This window comes from Sorex fumeus, unplaced genomic scaffold (genome assembly GCF_029834395.1).
Source record: "Sorex fumeus unplaced genomic scaffold, SorFum_2.1 ptg000015l, whole genome shotgun sequence".
Lineage (NCBI taxonomy): Eukaryota > Metazoa > Chordata > Mammalia > Eulipotyphla > Soricidae > Sorex > Sorex fumeus.
This window is the reverse complement of record NW_026606072.1, coordinates 3,701,483-3,722,706: the sequence shown is the minus strand read 5'-3', so window position 1 is coordinate 3,722,706 and position 21,224 is coordinate 3,701,483. Positions and strand designations below refer to the sequence as shown.

General features: G+C 43.2%; 2 protein-coding genes and 1 non-coding gene across 4 annotated transcripts in view; 2 read left to right on the top strand and 1 right to left on the bottom strand.

The window, feature by feature from the left end:
• SKP2 (S-phase kinase associated protein 2) overlaps nucleotides 1-4,693 on the bottom strand; it is a 37,638-nt gene extending 32,945 nt beyond the window's left edge. Inside the window, exons 1-3 of the mRNA XM_056112042.1 lie at nucleotides 4,589-4,693; nucleotides 4,010-4,229; nucleotides 3,251-3,510 (exon numbers count right to left, since the gene is read on the bottom strand). Coding sequence (XP_055968017.1) covers nucleotides 3,251-3,510; nucleotides 4,010-4,017 — 268 coding nt within the window. The 5' untranslated portion in view covers nucleotides 4,018-4,229; nucleotides 4,589-4,693. The remainder of the gene's footprint in view (nucleotides 1-3,250; nucleotides 3,511-4,009; nucleotides 4,230-4,588) is intronic.
• The window catches only part of LMBRD2 (LMBR1 domain containing 2), a 52,084-nt gene continuing 35,232 nt past the window's right edge, over nucleotides 4,373-21,224 (top strand). Inside the window, exons 1-5 of one of the 2 annotated variants that reach the window (XM_056112041.1) lie at nucleotides 4,373-4,655; nucleotides 15,893-16,129; nucleotides 16,394-16,488; nucleotides 18,088-18,183; nucleotides 20,715-20,882. In XM_056112041.1, coding sequence (XP_055968016.1) covers nucleotides 15,956-16,129; nucleotides 16,394-16,488; nucleotides 18,088-18,183; nucleotides 20,715-20,882 — 533 coding nt within the window. In that variant the 5' untranslated portion in view covers nucleotides 4,373-4,655; nucleotides 15,893-15,955. Of the gene's footprint in view, nucleotides 4,656-15,892; nucleotides 16,130-16,393; nucleotides 16,489-18,084; nucleotides 18,184-20,714; nucleotides 20,883-21,224 lie in introns of both variants that reach the window. The other variant, XM_056112040.1, reaches the window with a different exon arrangement.
• Nucleotides 18,584-18,711, top strand: LOC130021490 (small nucleolar RNA SNORA77). Its single transcript, XR_008792186.1, has one exon. It is a non-coding gene; the product is annotated as a small nucleolar RNA SNORA77 (small nucleolar RNA).

The window sequence follows — 21,224 nt, the reverse complement described above, 5'->3', positions numbered from 1 at the left end:
ATGACATCACAGGCATGTCCTCTGACCTACGAAGTACTTGTGGCCTGAACTTCTCACCTGTTCATGTATCAGCTGGCCTTCCTTCTCAACCTTACTTGCAATTATCTTAAAGGGTAGAAACTATCATTTGATCTCTCATTTCCACCTTGCTTTGCTTTAAAAAGATATCTTTTGAAAATCTATATCCGTGTGTGGGTGTGGAAAGGCAAGTAGTAATTTACATTTCATGCTAAAAGCTATGTGCACTGGATAAATAAATCAAAATCTGTTCATGTTAGCAGGAAGTGTCTTTGACCACATGGAGTTGGTCCAGCTGCAAAATGCCAGGGCTGCTCTCCAGACACTAAGTATAAAGCTGCAATTTTGAATTCAGCTTTTGTGTGCATTTTTTAAATGTCTTTTTTTTTTTTTTTTGGTCAGACTAACAGTATTAAGGAGAGGAGAAGAAGGACGTAGTCCCTCAAGGAAGCATCAAATATATTATGGATGAAATTCACTGCATTTATTCTCTGGATGTCTGCCGTGTGCCAGGTAGCATGCTAAGAGTCTTATAAATACTCTTTTATTTAATTTTCAGTCGCTCAATGGAGTCTCATCACTCCATTACACATAGAAACCAAGGCACAAATTGCTCAAATAAAGACAGCAAACAGCAGAACTGGGATTCAAAGCCAGACTGTCTGACTTCCCCATGATCTCTGACCAGCTGCCTAGAGATTTCCAGTCTATACTTGATGGTCTCTTTCGTAAAGGGCCAAAAATACTCCCGAAATGGTGCCAGGGAGATGGTCCTGGTGGTAGAACACATGCCTGGCATTCGCAAGTCCTGAGTGGAATCCTGACACTGCATGACCCCCAGCACCTCTGGCTGTGGTCCTAGTGGGAATCCCCAGCCCCATCCCCTATATAGCTGGGCAACACTGAATTGTCAGGTCTACATGGAGGAACCAAGAGCATTGGGAATGGCCCCTATAAAGAACAAAAACGTAACAGAAAACCCAAGATTTTCTCAAAGCAAAAATAAGCAAGCAACCAATGAACACTTGGCCAGAGAAAGCCAGGAGGGGAGGGGGAATTTGGGAATAGACTTATTGAGTTTGACTCTGTAAAACGCCATCTTGGCTTCTTAAATGTGTTTCCTCTTCTGCCCCATCATTCACTCAATCAGTTCAGACTGTATCACTCTTCCCAAACACCGCCAACCAGCAGCCCATTTGGTTGACAGCAAAGTCAAACTATATCCAGACTGATTACAATGCTACCCCCATCTTGAACAAAATTGTTCAATTTCTTCTCTCAAGCCCCTACTATAAATCTCATATTAACAGAATAAGTTGTCTTTTAAGAGGTCTTATAATGACACAGCTCAAGACCACTGCTAACCTTATTCTCCAATGCTCCTTTGCTCACTCTGCTCTTGTCCACAAGGAACTTCCTTGCTGCATCTTGAATAAACACAATATGCTTCTGCTTCCTAGTCTTTGCACTGATCTTTCCCTCTGCTTGGGGTACTCTCCCTCAGAGTATTTGTACAACCTCCCACCTCCTTTATGCTGTTGCTTAAAGTGAGGCTTTCCATCAAAACCCAATTAAAAAAATGTAACCTAGAGGGCCTAAGCAATATTACAGTGGGAAGGGTAATATTGTACTGCCTTGACCTGGATTCGAGCATCCCGTATGTCTCCGAGCACTATCTGGAGTGAGCCCTGAGTGCAGAGCACAGCCCTGAGCACAGGTGGATGTGGCCACCCACACCAGAAAGAAGTTACAATTGACAATATGACTCACTGGTAAAACACAAGGCTCATAGGTATAAGTGGGTCTGGGTCTGGCACAGCAAAAATAAATAATCATGATAAAAGTAAAACGAAGTAAAATTACAATTTGACTTCCCACCCCAGCACTTCCACGAGCTCTTGGCGTGTTCTGTTTGTTGTTGGAGCGCTTCTCATTTTCACATCCTGCTGACTGGTCATGTTTACCATATCCTCACTCTCAGTCAGAAGCTCCATGGGGGTGGGAATGCTTTTGTCTGCCTCACTGCTGTGCCCCCAGCACCAAGATAGAGCACTCAGTGGCCTCTGCAAATACTTGCTTAATTAGTGTTTTAAATGACTTTCAAGTGTGAAAAGTTGATGCTCCTATATCAATGTGCTTTGCTTACCATCTGGCTTTGAGTAGGGACTCACTCATTCACCTACTCAAAGCTTAAAGAAGACAGACATGGGGCAATGAAGACAGCTCAAAGGACCGGAACATATGCCTTGCATGTGCAAACTTGATCCCAGGGCTCCCAGTAGGCTCCCAGATACCACCAGGTGTAGCCTATGGGCCCTGAGCACCCACTGTCTAGTATCTAGCACATGGTCTGAGTGGAATGTCTTGAGGAGCATACACAACAATCTGGAGGCCAGAAATTGCCAGGTGTGGCCCCCAAGGCCTCTTCTGCATTGTTTGGAAGACCTATCTCACTTGCACGCGCGCACACACACACACACACACACACACAGAGCAAATGATATGACGTCTACATTCCCGTTGGCTCTAGTTCTGTGGGATGAATCTGGGAAGCATTAGGCTGCAATTTAGAAAGCCTGAAAAACTATTTAGGAGACGAGGCAAAGTTTCAGTGGCAGAATGGACATTGGGGGATGGTGGGAGTCTGCATGGCCTTCAGATTCTTGGTTTGGACAACAGAACAGATAACACCAGAAGTAACAGAGATTGAAAATGCCAGAAGAATTCAATGTGCATGAGTGTATGTGAGTGTGAGTGTGTGTGTATGTGTATGTGTGCGCGCGCATGTGTACGTGTAAGTCGCTGACTCCTAGTTTAACATTCACAGTCATTTGACAAATAACTAACGTCATTATTGCAAAAACCTCCCCCAGGACTGTAACAGCAGAATTTAAACAAAAAATATCCCGAAGGATCCTGTTTATGTTTCCATCTATCAGTGGTCTGCAGTGGCTGTAAGAAGGAAGATTCCCTTCTAAGGAAAAAAGTAGGAATGTCTTCTCGGAGGTTAAATTTTCGTAGGGGTTGAAACACAATTATTTAGTAGAAGATATATATATATATATATATACACATATTATATATCCACACACACATATACGTACTAAGATTCCTATAAACTTCAAAGACATTGTTCTATTTCTTTGGAATTAGGCAGTTTTAAAAGATCCCCAAATTCTTATTTTGCCAAACAAAAGTAGAGTTTTTGGGCAGTTTTACTCTCATACCTTACCTGAAAAGCTCTCTCGATTTAGCTTAGGTCTGCGAATGATCACAAAGTCTTTATCATTCCCTTTGCTCTTCAGCCGTTTTTGTGGGGGACTCAGGTTTGAGAGCAGTTCTTGGGGGATGTTCTCACTGTCCACCTCCTCTTTCTCCAGAGCAGAGACCCCCATGCCTGACAACAGTTCAGAAGTCTTGCCAGAATCCCATCCCCACGTAAAGCTCGTTGCAACGTTGCTACTCTGGTCAGGAATCTCCTGTAGGTGTTTCCTGCAGAAAGCACAATAGCCCCGTTTTTCTGAAAAATGGTTCGAAAATTATCCCAAAGCTTAAAATAACCTACCAGTCAGGCACTGCAGAGTTTTCACAGCAACTAACAGAATTGCTTAAGAAAAAAAAAAAAGGTTATGGAGACTTTTAGAGAAAGAAACCGAACAAAACTGAAAAGGCCTCTGACTGAGACCATGCAGAAGGCCTAAAGAATTTCTTTTTAAAGTGGAGGGAACGAACAGGCACGGAAAAGAGGAAGGCAATCGTACAGTGATTGAAATCAGCAGGGAAGCTCTCGACAGGAAAAACCAAATAATGCCGCACCCTGATCACAGCACTAAAATAGCCATCCATCCATACCTTCCCAGAGAAGGAGATAAGCGAGCAATCATGGATAAATTACAGCATAAAAATCGATTATGAGCTAGAAGCAGCATTGGCGGCCTAAGAGAATTAAAAGAGTTCATTCATGTTCTACCCCCTTTTGCAATCGGCTTACCTGTGCATGGCGGTTGCAAATTAGGGGTTCCGAGACGCGTGCATGAAATTGCAGAACTGCCTTGCTTTCCAGGTTCCCGCTTTGGCGCGCGGAGACTCGCAGCTTGGGCTCGGACCCCAGCAGCCAGACCCGCCAACTCTAATAACGTTCCATCCTCCCGGCGCGCGCACGACTTTTCTTCCCCGCTCTCCTCCGGGACCGCCGTCTGCGGCCCCGCTGCCTGCTGGGAATCGTAGTTTCGGCCCCGCCTGGCCTTCCCTTGGCCACGCCACTACTTCCTGCCCGCGCCTCCCGCCTTTAAGATACCCAGAAGGCCCCGCGGCCGCGGGCCTAGGGCCCGCCCACGGAGTAGGCGGTGAAGCGGAAGTGGGCGGTGCTCCGGCTGACTGGGAAATGTCAGCGGCTTGACGGCTTTGCCTTTCCCGGGAAGCCAGAGGCCTTGTGGTGGCCGCCACCGCCGGGGCCTCGGTGCCTGGGCCTCAGACCACACACACAGACACACACGGACACACAAACACCTGGGACCCCGCACAGACACCCGGGACCATATACAACTCACAGAAACACACACACACACACCCGGGACCGCTGTGGCAGACGCAGTTTCCCGGTGCTTCCAGACGCCGCGGTCGGGCGAGATCGGACGGTGAGCCTGAGGCGGGGAAGGGCGAGAGGAGGGAGAGGCTCTGGGGGTGGGGGGTCGGGGCAGCCCGGTGGGACGCGGCGGTGGGCGGCCCGCGCCCCTGCTGGCCGCCGCGGCCCGGGAAGGGAGCGGCGAGGGCGGCCCCGTGGACTTAGGTCGCGGGACTGGAACCTTCCCTGCCCCCGTGAGATCGCGCGACGCGAGCGCCCGGGACGCGGGCTGCGGGAGAGCGCCTCGGGGGGGGGGGGGGGCGGCGGGCTGTTCCGGTAGCCGGGACCCCGCGCTCCTTCCAGCATCGCCCCCCGGCAGCCCGCAGATCTCTGCCAGGGCCCGAGCCTGGGAAGAGAGAGAGAGAGAGAGAGATTGTCTATGTTTGTGTTGTGTGTCTCTGTGTTGTGTGTGTTTGCTTTGTGATGCAAGAGGTGCAGAGCGAAGGTGTGTCAGTGTGGTGTGTGTTTGGTGTAGGGAGTGCAGGACGAGGGTGTGTGCGTGTGTGTGTGTGTGTGTGAGAGAGAGAGAGAGAGAGGAGAGAGTGTCTCCGATTTATGGTGCAGGAGGTGCCGATCGAGGTTGTGTGTGTGTCAGTGTGGTGTGTGTTTGTGGTGTAGGGAGTGCAGGGTAAGGTTGTGTGTGTGTGTGTGTGTGTGTGTGAGAGAGAGAGAGAGAGAGAGAGACTCCCATTTATGGTGTAGGAGGTGCCGAGCGAGGGTATGTATGTCAGTGTGGTGTGTGTTTGTGGTGTAGGGTGTGCAGGATGAGGTTGTGTGTGTCTGTGTGTGTGAGAGAGAAAGAGTCTCTGCTTTTGGTGCAGGAGGTACAGGGCGAGGGTGAGTGTGTGTTTGTATGTTTGTGCGTGTGCACATCTGTGTGTTGTGCGTTTTCGTTTTACGGAGCAGGTGTAGGGCAATGGTGGTGTGTTGTGTTTGTCTCTGCTTTATGGTGAGGGGTGATGGTGTGTATGTGTGTATGTGTCTCCGCTTTATAGTGCCAAGGTGCAGGACTGTAGTGTGTGTGTGTGTGTGTGTGTGTGTGTGTGTGCGTGCCTGTTTGTGTGTTATGTGCTTGCAGGGCGAGTGGACCCCCCCCCCCCCTGCACCGCCCCTCTCAGTCCACCCGCTATGTGAGTTGATTTCCTGGCCACCCCCTAAAAGCCTGCTGCTCTCAGCCTGTTTCTGGCAGGCTGAGAATTTTGGGGGAGTGAGAGTTGGGCAGGAGGCCAGTTCCAGGTAGGATGACTGAGCGAAATTGGAAATCCCACCGTGCAGGCGACCTCAAAATAAAGAACCCCCCACCCCAGCTAACCTCACCCACCCCCCACAAAAGCAGTGGCAAAGGGGGGCAGAGTGTACCCCAGCCCCTGCTGAAAATGGAGAGGATTTACCAAGTTCTGAAGTGGAACAGGGTCGGTGGTGCAAATAATAATGAAAAAGCAGCCACTCAGTGCTGCCTGGCGATGCCTTCGTATCTTTGGAAAAGAGAAAATTGGCCCTGTATTGCAATGGAGCTCAGTCTTGTGCTTGACAGACGTGCCCCTGGAGCCTTTAGTTTATTCCTGAAAGTAGGTGAGATGGGGGTAATGGAGGACAGAGGCCCACTAGTTGATTTGGGTTGAAGCTGGTTACTTGAACCAAGGAGAAAGTTTCTCCCAGGTTTACCTCTTCCTTGAAATTGAACTCTGTAGATTAAACTGATTTTCAGCAACAAAGATTACTTTCATCTCTAGGAAGGTGAACAGGACAGGGAGAGAGTAAATGAATGGAAAGAGAGGGGTGGGGGGAGAAAAGAGAGACACGAGTGTATAAAAATGCCAGGAGGAGAAAAAAGTTTCCAAATACAAAAGTGTTGGGGAAAGACCACAGTAGATAGGAAGTCTGGTAGATGGGAAGATACTAAATTTAATGGTGAGGATTATCTCATACCAGAATTTAGCCAGTGGTTGCTTGAGAGTTAGAACATAGTTCTAGTTCTCAAAATAGTTGGGGTTTCTGGATAGATGGACCAGGTTACTCTGTAAAAAGCCCGTAGAGTTTGAAAATCAAAATCTGATACTAAAATAGAGTTTTCTCTAAGTTTGCTCTAGTAGCAGAAGTATTTTAACTTGCTGAAATGAAAATTTTACCCCCAGTATTTCTTCTAATCATAGCCAAGTCCTAATACATTTTTATAAAAATTTAATTGGTACTTTGATTCTCTCTCTCTCTCTCTCTCTCTCTCTCTCTCTCTCTCTCTCTCTCTCTCTTTCTTTCCCTCTCTCCCTTTCTCTCCCCCTCCCTCTATCCTTTGGGGTGGGAGCCACACCCAGCAATGCTTAGATGCTTAGCAGTCACTCCTGGCTCTACACTTAAGAATCACTCCTATTGGTGCTAGGGAATCATATGGTATACAGGGGACCAAACCCTGGATTGTACAAGGCAAGTGCCTTACCTCCAGTACTGTCTCAATCCTCATTAATGTAAGGAAACATTGAAGTCTTTGCAATTTTTGCTGGAGAGATTGCTGCCTGTTTTTTTAAGAATGGCATGGTGATTGCTACTGATGAGGATTACTTTATTGTACCGATTAGTTTTATTTGTTTACTCTCTAATTTAGCACACACCATGTTCTTCTTTCTCTCTCTTTTGTAAATTTGTTTTGGGGCCATATCCGTATTGTGTTCTGAACTTAGAGCTTAGTTCAAAATTTAAGAGCTTGAGATCTTAGAACTGGTGGGGCTCAGGGATCCATTGTGGTGTGGGGATAGAACTAGGATGATGGGCAGGGAGCACGGTGCTATATCTGACCCCCATGTTCTGTTTTAATAAGAGTGGTATGTTACATTTTTCGAAGTCAAATTTCTAGATTGGTATATCCTACAAATGAATTGCATTTTTTAAACACAAATATCTACAAGTGACATTTGTGAAACTAATTTAGTAATTACTTTGGAAGTCTCAGAATACAGAGTGACTTTGTTAAGTTGGGAAAGTACCATATAGAGTGGCAAGAGCATAGTTTGTTCATGTATGGTCAGTATTTCGGCACAAGAAAGGTGGAAAAAGGACTGACAATTTCAAAAGGACTGACAATTATCTTTGTCAAATTAAATTTGTCAGTTTACTCATAAGTTTGTACTGGTTTGCTCTTTTTCTCTCCTCACCCTCTCTACCTCCCTTTAAGTGTTCTTTATGGAATCAAATATAGCATTATATATAAATAAAAGTGATGTACGTAGTTCGAGTCTAACAAATGGAATAAGTTTTAAACTTCCTTTCTTTTTCTTTTTATATAGGAGTACTGCTATTTATTCAGCCATTGATTAGCTGATTGAATTGGGCATGAACTCCACACCTTTCATTTGTTTTTGATTTATTTAGGGGAGCAAAAAGTAAGCACAGTTAAGTTTCCACTACAGTAATTTTAAATTAAATTTAAAATTTCTCTGCATCTTAATAGTCTCTGTGATTGGAGCATGAGGCAAAGTTCCTCACCAGTTCTAATTTGCTCTTTTCTACCTTTGCCATATTCATTATGTATATACAAGGTGAAAATGGTTTACTTAAATTTGTGATGTTTTTATTTTTCTTTTTTGGGTCACACCCGGTGATGCTCAGGGGTTCCTCCTGGGTCTGCACTCAGGAATTACTCTTGGCGGTGCTCGGGGGACCATATGGGACGCCGGGGATTGAACTCGGGTCAGCTGCGTGCAAGGCAAACGCCTTACCTGCTATGCTATTTCTCCAGCCCCTGGTTTACTTAAATTTTGTATTAAACATACCTTTCTTAGCTTTCTATCTATATTTATCTAAAGAAATAATTACTTGAAGAATCCTTCTATTTTATTCGGTATGATTCAGAACCAAAAGAAAGATTTATACAGTTTTAATTGAATGAGAAAACTTGTCTGAAGCAGAAAAAATCACGCAGTACCCTACCTGTGAACCAACCTTTACAGTCAGAATGCCACCTTTTGCAGCCCAGCTTTGCCACTCCCTGTCTCTGGGAATGTGGACACATGCCCCTCCCTGTGCCATTTTCTCCTCTGTTAAACAAGGAGTCTAGCAACTCTCGGCTGTGAGATCTTATTTGATAAAGTGTGCTCAGTGTTTGGATTACAATAAACTCATACTAAATAAATGCTTGCTCTTCCTGTTTTGAGAATTATTTTGTTATGAGAAAGGATTCTGAGTTTCATTTACCAAAATGAGTCTATGTTTTCTATACCTGAAATTGTTAAGAATTCATTACCTCTGTGTGTGTGTGTGTGTGTGTGTGTGTGTGTGTTGGCTGTCACACCTTGGAATTTAGTTTACTTGGTTAGTTTTCCACCTCAGCTCATTTTTTTTTCTTTTTGGGTCACACCCAGCGATGCTCAGGGGTTTCTCCTAGATTTGCACTCAGGAATCACTCCTGGCGGTGTTCAGGGGACCATATGGGATTTGGGGAATGGAACCCTGGTCAGCTGCATACAAGGCAAATGCCCTACCCGCTGTGCTATCGCTCCAGCCCCTCAGCTCATTTTTGAAGGTGGTTTTTAAAGACATTATGACCTTTTCTCTTTAGTTGTTGCTGGTATTCTAAGACCACACCTGGAGTTCCTTGGAAGCCATTGGCAGAGCAGTACACCAGTTCTGGTCAGAATTTTTCATCAACTCACAGAATCTTTAGTTTTGACATTTTTTTGTCCCTATTTTCCTGTTCACTTGCTCTCAATTTTCCTTTTCATATATTTTTTTCTTTTTCTCTCACTTTTTTAATTTTAATATTTGGGACTCTTTTAATTCCAAAATTATTTTACCTTTAAAATTTTCCATTCTCTAAGTGTGGTTAACTTGAAAAGCATCATCAACCATAAAGTACTCAGGAAACAGTACTCTGAATCAATAACATTAACAAACTCATTATGAAAGGCATTTGAAGGTACTATTATGTAATATCTTGATGATTGAATTTTAAATATTTAAAACTTTCAGAACTAATGTTTTGAAAAGTAGATGATGCCTGCATTCCAAGTCCAAAAATTTGAATTAATGGGATTGGCATGTTGATTTTGAGTAAAATCAACTTTGCTGCTCTGATAATTCCTATAACCCCCAAAATAAAACAGAGGGCTAATTTTGGGGGGGTAGTTTTGTTTTTTATTTTTGGGTTACACCTGATGGCTCTCAGGGTCTGAACTTGGCTTTGCATTCAGGAATTACTCCTGACAAGCTCAGGGAACATGTGGGATGCCTGGGATTGGACCTGGGTTAGCAGTGTGCAAGGCAAATGCCCTGCTCCTTGTACTACCTCTCTGGCCCCCAGAGGACTAAATTTAGTTCTTATCAATGCCCTCTATTTTCTGGGGTTTTTTTAACCCCCACTCTTCATCCATATATTGTATAGATAAGTAAAATAATCTGTTTCTTCCTCCTTTTTCCTTTAGACTTATTTCACTTCACATAATTCCTTCAAGCTCCTGTTTTGTTGCAAATTGTGAAATATCAACTTTTTATAGCTGATCAGTATTTCATCAGTATTTCATAAAATTAGTACATTTATTAGTGTATAAATGTACCAAACACTCTTTATTCAATCACCTATTGACACGTACTTTTCAGTTGCTTGCTTATCTTTGCTGTGGTAGATAATGCAGTAAACATTGGGATGTAATGACTCCATTGTGGTGTAAGATTTTTTTGTAGAATCTGAAATTTGAAAATGAGTAGTAATTAGTTATGAGCAGAGTTTTAAACTTTTCCAGTTGTAATATCTACTAATAAACAGTTTTGGAGATGTAAGTAAGAGTTTTAGTTTGACTTGGAAATCAGTAAAGGTAAAGGCCCTCCCGTTGTTCATCGATTTGCTCGAGCGGGCCCAGTAACATCTCCATTGGAGACTTTGTTGTTACTGTGTCTGGCATATCGAATACGTCATGGGGAGCTTGCCAGGCTCTGCCGTCTGGGCGAGATACTCTCGGTAGCTTGCCGGGCTCTCCGAGAGGGGCGGAGGAATCGAACTCGGGTCGGCCATGTTGGCTGCGTGCAAGGCAAATGCCCTACCCCTGTGCTATCGCTCCAAAAAAGAAGAAGAAAGAAAAAAAGACTTGCCCTCTCAAGACCCCTTTTGGACAGGTGTCTTTGTATGCCTGCTTTTTCCACTTTGGAGAAGCCCATGTTCTCTCTTGAACATGTATATCTCTTTCTCTTCCTCACATTTTTCTAAGTAACTTTTGTTTAATAAAAGCTATCTTGTTTCACTATTTTTTAAAAAAGGATGAACAAGTGTGTAGTAATTCTTTTTCAGCATAATGTTTTTAAAATATTTTCTGTATATGAGAAACTGTAGTAAAGACTTGCATATAGTGCTGAATAAAATAGTTAAGTATCTGCTCTCATGGAATGCACAGTTTTCAGGACTTGCAAGGAGAATATTTAAAAAATATATTAAGTCCAGTTGGAAAAGTGCTTTGAGGAAAAATATAGCAACATAAGGCGATAGAGAATAATGAAAAGGATTCAATTTTAGATACTAAAAAATAATAGTTGAAATATACAAAAGAATGGAAACTACTTCACCAATATACAAATAGTGAAAAAACAGTATATTAAGTGGATTATTTTGTGCTATTCTATTCAGGGTTTTTTTCTTTTATATATTTTAATGTAGCCTATTAAAATATCCCCACTTTGTTTTAACAACTTGTTTTGGTTAGAGATATTTGTTGAAGCATTTTATTGATTCTACCCTATTTTACTTTAATGGGATACATCACAATCTTGATTCTCTATAATAATATTCTGATCAGATCCTTGGAATACTGCAACTAATCCATAAATTAAAAAAATGCTTAAAGTATATTTTACAAAAGTGGAACAGTTAACAAAGGTAAATTACTGTATTGGAGTAGTGATGTATCTATTAAACTACTTTATTATCAACATTTAGAATTTTTTTTTTCTTTTTGGTCACACCCGGCGATGCTCAGGGATTACTCCTGGCTCATGCACTCAGGAATCATCCTGGCAGGACTCAGGGGACCATATGGGATGCTGGAAATCGAACCCGGGTTGGCTGCGTGCAAGGCAAATGCCCTACCCGCTGTGCTATTGCTCCAACCCCTATAAGTATTGTTAAGTTCATGAATTTATTAAATGATTTTTGATAGTTTTCTCTATAAATAATAGTACAGCTTTCTTTAAATGAAAGATTTTTTATAAATAAGTAGAAAGTCTTAATTTTATTTTGTCAAACAGTAAATGAGTAAGAGTTCAGGGTCAGAGATACAGTGCAGGAGGTAAAGTACTTGCCTTGCATGCAGTTTACCCTAGTTCAAATCTGCAGGACTACTTATGGTCCTTCACTTACCACTTGGCTCACTTCTGAGCACAAGGCCAGTTGTGGCCACTTAGCACGGTTGGGTGTCACCCTCAAGCCCAAAATGAAACAAATAGAGTTTCAGGTTTTGTAAGTTTAGTTAGACAAGGTTAGTGTGAAACAAAGCTCCATATCATACAAAGGAAGAGTTATTCTTAAATGCTATTTTTTTCCTTCCCCTCTTTTTGAAAAATCTTAAGTGATGAACTGTAGATGGCTTAGATAATTTTATCTATTATTTTAATTCAAACATTGTGGTTTACAAAGTTGTTCATAATACAGTTGTTCCAGGTACTCGGGCATTCCATGTTCCAACACTAACCCTACCACCTGTGTGACCATCCTTCCACCAATGCTCCCAGTTTTCCACTCACCCACCCTCAAGCCTGCCCCCTTAGCAGGCACAAATTTGTTGCTTGTTACAACAAAATGACAAATAGAATTATCAGAAAACAAATCAATAAAAGGTTTTTTGGGTTTTGTTTTAGATTTTGGTTTTTTGTTTTGTTTCTTGGGTCACACTTGGTGATGCTTCCTTCTGACTCTGCACTCAGGGATTGCTCCTGGCGGACTAAGGGGAAGATATGGATGCCTTGGGATCTGTACTATCACTTAGGCCCCAATTTATGATAAGTATTATATCTCATGGGCTGGAGCGATAGCACAGCGGTAGGGCGTTTGCCTTGCACGCAGCCAAGGTGGCCGACCCAAGTTCGATTCCTCTGGCCCTCTCGGAGAGCCTGGCAAGCTACCGAGAGTATCTCGCCCACACGGCAGAGCCTGGCAAGCTACCCGTGTTGTATTCGATATGCCAAACACAGTAACAACAAAGTCTCCAATGGAGATGTTACTGGGCCCGCTCGAGCAAATCGATGAACAATGGGAGGACAGTGACAGTGACAGATTATATCTCATAGTGATATTACTAAAGTCATTGAGGATTTCCTGAGCTAGTTAGTGCTGGTTAAATCTTCTGTGTTATTTTCAGTCATTGAGCTTGCTGAAAACACAGCTATCCCATTAAAGTTGCTATGCTCCAGCTGGCTGTTAGTACCATAAAATTTGGAGGAAGTGACACAGCATATGCAGCCGAGCACTCCAGGACCTATAGAAGTGGGGCCATTAATATGTTGGAGGAGGTCTGCTGTGGCGGCTGTTGGGCCCATCTGGAAGGGAGGGGAATCTGCTTCCCCCATTTGGAAAAGGTCACATTGATCATTTGACAGCTTGATGGCTTAAAGAACTAATAATTTTATTCTATGAAACATCTAATTTCCTAGGATTTAGTCAATAACATATTTGAGTAAAATATTTTGTTAGGACTCATAACCTTCAGATTCAGATTCATAATTCAGACATTATGTTGAAGCGTTCGTATCTAATACTTCTGTTTTGTACATTTCTTTACAACTAATGTAATTTTTGTTAAGAATGAAAAAAGTACAAGGACTTAGCACAGAGAACCAGCCGCTTGGAGCAGAAAAGCAAATGGACTTGTGTTGATCCGCGCCACCAAGCCTGCCCGGAGGGGGAAGGGCGTTGACCAGCCCGCCCGTTCCTCTCTGGAAAGAAAGATGGCGGCCGCACGGGAGCCTTGTGGAAAGCGGGTTTGAGCCGGGCTCGGGGGGGGGAGCAGCGGGGACCTCATGGGAAGGGGGGCTTTGTGGGCCGTCCCCCACGCCCCACCGGGGTCGCCAGCTGCCCCCCACGAGCGGCTCTCCGGCACGGCCACGGCCCCGGAGGCACAAGGACTTAGCACAGAGAACCAGCCGCTTGGAGCAGAAAAGCAAATGGACTTGTGTTGATCCGCGCCACCAAGCCTGCCCGGAGGGGGAAGGGCGTTGACCAGCCCGCCCGTTCCTCTCTGGAAAGAAAGATGGCGGCCGCACGGGAGCCTTGTGGAAAGCGGGTTTGAGCCGGGCTCGGGGGGGGAGCAGCGGGGACCTCATGGGAAGGGGGGCTTTGTGGGCCGTCCCCCACGCCCCACCGGGGTCGCCAGCTGCCCCCCACGAGCGGCTCTCCGGCACGGCCACGGCCCCGGAGGCACAAGGACTTAGCACAGAGAACCAGCCGCTTGGAGCAGAAAAGCAAATGGACTTGTGTTGATCCGCGCCACCAAGCCTGCCCGGAGGGGGAAGGGCGTTGACCAGCCCGCCCGTTCCTCTCTGGAAAGAAAGATGGCGGCCGCACGGGAGCCTTGTGGAAAGCGGGTTTGAGCCGGGCTCGGGGGGGGGAGCAGCGGGGACCTCATGGGAAGGGGGGCTTTGTGGGCCGTCCCCCACGCCCCACCGGGGTCGCCAGCTGCCCCCCACGAGCGGCTCTCCGGCACGGCCACGGCCCCGGAGGCACAAGGACTTAGCACAGAGAACCAGCCGCTTGGAGCAGAAAAGCAAATGGACTTGTGTTGATCCGCGCCACCAAGCCTGCCCGGAGGGGGAAGGGCGTTGACCAGCCCGCCCGTTCCTCTCTGGAAAGAAAGATGGCGGCCGCACGGGAGCCTTGTGGAAAGCGGGTTTGAGCCGGGCTCGGGGGGGGGAGCAGCGGGGACCTCATGGGAAGGGGGGCTTTGTGGGCCGTCCCCCACGCCCCACCGGGGTCGCCAGCTGCCCCCCACGAGCGGCTCTCCGGCACGGCCACGGCCCCGGAGGCACAAGGACTTAGCACAGAGAACCAGCCGCTTGGAGCAGAAAAGCAAATGGACTTGTGTTGATCCGCGCCACCAAGCCTGCCCGGAGGGGGAAGGGCGTTGACCAGCCCGCCCGTTCCTCTCTGGAAAGAAAGATGGCGGCCGCACGGGAGCCTTGTGGAAAGCGGGTTTGAGCCGGGCTCGGGGGGGGGAGCAGCGGGGACCTCATGGGAAGGGGGGCTTTGTGGGCCGTCCCCCACGCCCCACCGGGGTCGCCAGCTGCCCCCCACGAGCGGCTCTCCGGCACGGCCACGGCCCCGGAGGCACAAGGACTTAGCACAGAGAACCAGCCGCTTGGAGCAGAAAAGCAAATGGACTTGTGTTGCTCCGCGCCACCAAGCCTGCCCGGAGGGGGAAGGGCGTTGACCAGCCCGCCCGTTCCTCTCTGGAAAGAAAGATGGCGGCCGCACGGGAGCCTTGTGGAAAGCGGGTTTGAGCCGGGCTCGGGGGGGGGAGCAGCGGGGACCTCATGGGAAGGGGGGCTTTGTGGGCCGTCCCCCACGCCCCACCGGGGTCGCCAGCTGCCCCCCACGAGCGGCTCTCCGGCACGGCCACGACTCCAGGACACAGAAACCAATCTCTTAACTAGCTAACTTCTAATAGAAATTCTTCCAGGGTCAATAAGTAAAATAGCAGAAATTCAAAACCGCGCGGCCGCTATCGCGGCCGCGCGACATCATTTTATTCTTAAACCAAGTTGTAGAAAGCAAATCATTTCACAACGCTGTTTCAGCATGTCTGATTGGGGGGGGGGGTGGGTCGTAAACTCTTAACAATAATTGTGCATCTTTTATCGAAATAATCTATCTAGTCAAAGTAGATAGAGTATTAACTAGAACTCATCTACCTCACAAGAATTGGGAGGGGTGGGAGGTGGGGGTCTATTGGGGTTCGGGGTTAAAAATGAGTATCGGTAAAGGGAAATGTGTTCGGTATCTACATGACTGAGACCTAAACCCGAAAGCTCTGTAACTTTTCCCACAGTGATTCAATAAATAAATAAATTATAAAAAAAAAAAAAAAAAAAAAAAAAATACATACAAAAAAAAAAAAAAAAAAAGAATGAAAAAAGTTAGTACTTGAAAGTTAAAATTATTGTTTTCATCTTATCCAAAGTCAATATAATGTAAGTTTTCCAGAGAAGTTATTAATACATTGATGAATACATTGGAAAATTTTAGATTGTCATTTTCTGTATTAATGCTGCTTTTCTCTCCCCCAGTTTACAGATATGATCCACAACTATACATGAATTACTTTGGTTAATTCGCGTGAACTTTTGATAATGAGTGGTGCAGCTTTGGGACTCGAGATTGTTTTTGTCTTTTTTCTGGCATTATTCCTACTTCATCGCTATGGAGACTTTAAGAAGCAGCATAGACTTGTAATTGTTGGAACACTGCTAGCTTGGTATCTCTGCTTTCTTATTGTCTTCATACTGCCTCTGGATGTCAGTACGGTAAGAGTTTAATAAACCAGTTTTCACAATTTAAAAAACAGTTGCAATCATAGAGCATGTTTGTATGATAGCGAAATTATGGAAGGCTATATACTTATATATTTAATTTAAATGTGACTTTGTGAATTTGATGACTGAAAATCATAGCCAGTCAGGTAATTTGTGGTGGATGGGTTGTTACTGCCAAGATTCTTTAAATACTTGGTAGCTTTAGATTTCTATTTATAGACCTCCTTCAAAATGCTTCTTATTTATGTTTTTTAGACAATATACAACCGGTGCAAACATGCTGCAAACTCAAGTCCTCCTGAGAATAACAACAGTACAGGATCATATGCAACTGCTACACCAGTTCCAAGGTAGTTACTTTGTGTGCATGTGTGTGTGTGTGTGTGTGTGTGTGTGTGTGTGTGTTATTATTGTAAGTAGGAAATTATTGATGTTCGTTTTTACCATCTGAATTTTATATTTGTAAATGACTTCTTTTTATCCCTACCTCCTTTTTTTGCTAGCAGACTTTTATTTACCTAGTATCCTATTTAAATTGTTTGAAATTTAAACATTGGTTCACCTGGCACTTCAGATGCTAAAGAGAAACTTGGAGATATGATTTGTCAGTCTTGGTCCTGTACCTTAGCATAAAGGTAAAGGTAAAGGCCCTCCCATTGATCGTCGATTTGCTCGAGCGGGCCCAGTAACGTCTCCATCGGAGACTTTGTTGTTACTGTGTCTGGCATATCGAATACTCTCGGTAGCTTGCCGGGCTCTCCGAGAGGGGCGGAGGAATCGAACTCGGGTCGGCCATGTTGGCCGCGTGTAAGGCGAACGCCCTACCCGCTGTGCTATTGCTCCAGCCTTAGCATAGATACTTTTTTTTTTTTGGTCACACCCGGCAATGCACAGGGGTTACTCCTGGCTCAGTGCTCAGGAATTACCCCTGGCAGTGCTCAGGGGACCATATGGGATGCTGGGAATTGAACCCGGGTTGACCGCATGCAAAGCAAACGTCCTACCCGCTGTGCTATTGCTCCAGCCCCAGCATAGATATGATTTTAAAGAACTATTTTTCTTCTTAGTCCTTGATCTGAAAAAGATAAAGCATGTATTTTGTATTTTACCTGGTTTATAAGATTGTAATGAAGGACAAGGAAGTTATTCTTTAGGGTATTCCTTTATATTGTGCATTTTTTGAAACCATTAAAATTTCTCACCAAGGTAAAGATCTAATTTTGAAAAGATTACATTCAGGTCATATTAAACATCTAAGTTTAAAAAAATGTAGAAGATAGTTTTTTTTTCAGTGTTTTAAGTTTTATCACATGCAGCTTTTATTTTTCAGAAATGTAACTTGGGTAAGGATAAATTTAAATATATACTTTACTCCCTTTTATGCATTATTAAAAATTGGTTGTGGATCAGTAGCATTTGTGGATTGGTGAAAGTCTTTGGACTGAAGGATGTCCTTATAGTCTGAAAAGTTTGACTGTTCATAAAAACCCTACCATAAGAGACATATCTTCAGAAAATTCAATCAGAATTACATATATAATAAATGTTGTCATGTATCTCCATCAGAGCTATGCTCTACTAACTAGTTAATTTTCCAGCTTTCAGGATTTACCTCCGCTACCCCCCAAAAACAAAATCATCTAACAGATGGAGCTAATGTACATTTAGGTGAAAATTGTGTCCTTTTTAGCCATTGACTAAAAATATACTGAACGTTAAAGATTCAGTATTTATTTTTTTCTAGAATAAACGATTTGGGTTTCTTTGTGTGTAGATTTGTAGTTTGGTGGTCAGCTCTGAATTTTAAGTTTTCTGTGAGATAGTACTGGTTGGAGTCAGTGATTCAAAATATAAATGTAAATGGACTTTACTGCACACAATTTATTGTAGATTTATTTCAGTAGCCATCATTTATGATTAACTGATATTAAATTGTTAATGTTAAGCAGCCACCATCCATGTTTCAAGCCCTGGAGTTACATTCCTGATGGAATCATGCCAATTTTCTGGAGGGTGGTATACTGGACTTCACAATTTTTAACATGGTAAGTGATACTGAAGTTTTTGCTGGTAAGGATATGTAAGTTTTTGCTGGTAAGGAAAAAAGTGATAATTTTTTTAGTAAAGCTTCATACTTTAAAATTTATTCTTATTAATTTATTTCCCCTTTAGTCTGTATGTCTCTTCTTTCCAATTCTTCCATCTTGAAAGAAAAATGACAAACAAGAAAAAGAAACAGTAAAAATTTTTCTTGTCACTATTTTTCTTTAATTGTCACTACTTTTCTTCAGTTTTTGCCTTGTCTCATAAATCTTCATGTGGGTCATGAACTGCCTTTCCTAAGATTATTTTTATCTCCATTTCTTTGTTTCTACTTGTCCAACCTTCTGAAGTTCCTTCTTGTATCCATTTCTGTGGTTCATTTATTAAATGTTGGTGTTCCTTGCAGACTCATTCTGCACCCTACTGCAGCCTCAAGTGCAGGGGCTATTTCCTTCTGCCGTAGGAACATTTCCAGGGGCTGGGAACACTTTGACTTGTCAAAGTGGACAGAGCTGCTTAGGGACTCGAGGTTTAAAACAAAAGTTTTTTAATGTCGTTGTTCCCTGGATTTGTACCTTTGGTCACTTGTCATTTGATACTCTTTCCATAGCTTCGGTTATAACCCTGGTTTCACTGAAGCATGAGTTTCTCTGATCTAACTCACCCCTGTGTCTCCAGACTATTTTTTCTCTGCCTGCTGAGTTTAAATGCTCTGCAGGCAACTGAGCTCTACAAGTGGAGTCAGTGACTATCAAAAGAGAAAAGTCATGCAATAATATAGAGTAATGGCTCTGTGTATCATATTCATTAAATTTAACTTGGCCTTCTTCTACAGTGTTAGACTCCCCTTCTTTGTTTGCTCTTTACTCTCTTTTGAAAAGAAAAAATTTGTTGTTCCTTTTGTTGCTCCCTACTCTGTGCCCAAGAAATAATTAACTTTTAGCATATAACTTCACTTTATACCTCTCAGTGAAAATATGTTATCAGATGGGAGGTCTTTCAGATTTTCAGAAACAAATGCGTTTTTCGTTCCTATCCAAAAATGGACAAGTTATTCTAGTATTACTAAAGTTAATACTACTTGCTAAAATGTGGATCCATTCCAGTCATCAGTTGTTACATATTACAGCTTCCAGTTTCAAACAAAGCATGCACAACTCATTTTTCTAAAAAAAAGAAAATCCAGGGGAATCAGAGGGAGAATTCCAGTAAACTATGATGGAGGATATTGGTACTTTGGTAGTGAGTGTAGTACATACTGCTAGTTTACTACTGAATAAACTAATGTTATCACACATACACAAACACACACACAAATCAGATGAATCTTCTGTGATTTTTTTCTTCTCAATGATATACTACTTTTTATTTCAACTTGTTGGATACTTTTTAAAAAATTTTATTATTATTATTGGGCTGGAGTGATAGCATAGCGGTAGGGCATTTGCTTGTGCGCAGCCAGCCCGGCCAAGCCCGGTTCCGATTCCTCAGCCCCTCTCAAGAGAGCCCGGCAAGCTGCCCATGACGTATCTCACCCACAGCAAAGCCTGGCAAGCTACCCGTGACATATTCAATATGCCAAACACAGTAACAACAAGTCTCAAAATGGAGACGTTACTGGGCCCGCTCAAGCAAATCGATGAACAATGGGAGGACAGTGTTTGTGTTTGTTATTATTATTATTACTGTTTTGCTTTTTGGGTCACATTTGGCGATACTCAGGAGTTACTCCTGGCAGTGTTCAGGGGAACATATGGGATGCTGGGAATAGAACTCAGGTAGGTCGAGTGCAAGGAAAACGCCCTACTCACTGTGCTATTGCTCCAGCCCTCTTGGATACTTTTTAAAGATTAAAACACAGAGAAGTGTAAAGATTGTGTTTAGTTTATTCACTATGTTTATTCATTACTTTCAGAGTGAATAAACATTGAACCAACTTTCAGATGATGATGTAGAATATTAGCAATGTCTTCTGAAATCTCCCTCATACACCTTTCAGATTCTTATCCTGTACAAAAGCATCCCTGAATTTTGACTGAGTCGTTGATTTATGCCTACTTTTGAATACTCAGGGCCTTTTAGAAGACTCACCTTCAGTCATTCATATTGTTTACTTTCTGCTGATCATTGTGGGCTTTGCTCTCTCCCATTTTTAGTGCCTTTGTTCTCCGTCAATTTAATATTTAAAAAACTCAATTATCTGTTATTATTTATTTTTATTAGTGATCATATTTTTGAAAAAAACTATTTGTTAAAATTAAGATTCTTATATTTTTGGAATTATGCAAATATCACAAGCATTTTTTTTTTATTAGTGAAACACCATGAGGTACAGTTGTAGATTTACCAACTTTTGTGCTTGGGTTTCAGTTATATGATGATTGAGTACCCATCCTTCCACCAGTGCCCATTCTCTACCACCAATGATCCTAGTAGCCCCCCTCCCCCCCAGTGTGGCAAGGTATTCCCTTTTGCTCACTCTTTCCTTTAGGGTGTTAACAAGCATTTTCTAATCACAATTTTTTCCATCTAGGATTCTATTACCTTTTATGCAGTCCTATGCAAGATCAGGAGGATTTTCCATCACTGGAAAAATTAAAACTGCACTAATAGAGAATGCAATCTATTATGGTACCTACTTACTGATTTTTGGAGCATTTTTAATTTATGTAGCTGTAAACCCACGTTTGCACTTAGAATGGTAAGAAAAGTTAACACTGTTTGTATGTTTATATTTGTTAGATTAGTTTTTCTCATATATGTGGGTACTATATTTTGCAAAAAAATATTTCTTGCAGGGTTTTTAGGTTCTCAAAAAAATGCATAAGTATTCCATGTTACTAAGAAGGCTTTATATATAGCTCAGACAGATGACTAATACTTTATCTAACAACTGTGTTAAAAATATTAGCCATTAAGATTTTTGATAGAAGTTCAAATTTTGTACATGACAGAATAACTGTATTTTTAAAATTAGAATTGATGAAAACCTTTTTTTCCCCTTACTACTTTGAGGGCATATTTATCATTTTTTCATCCCCTA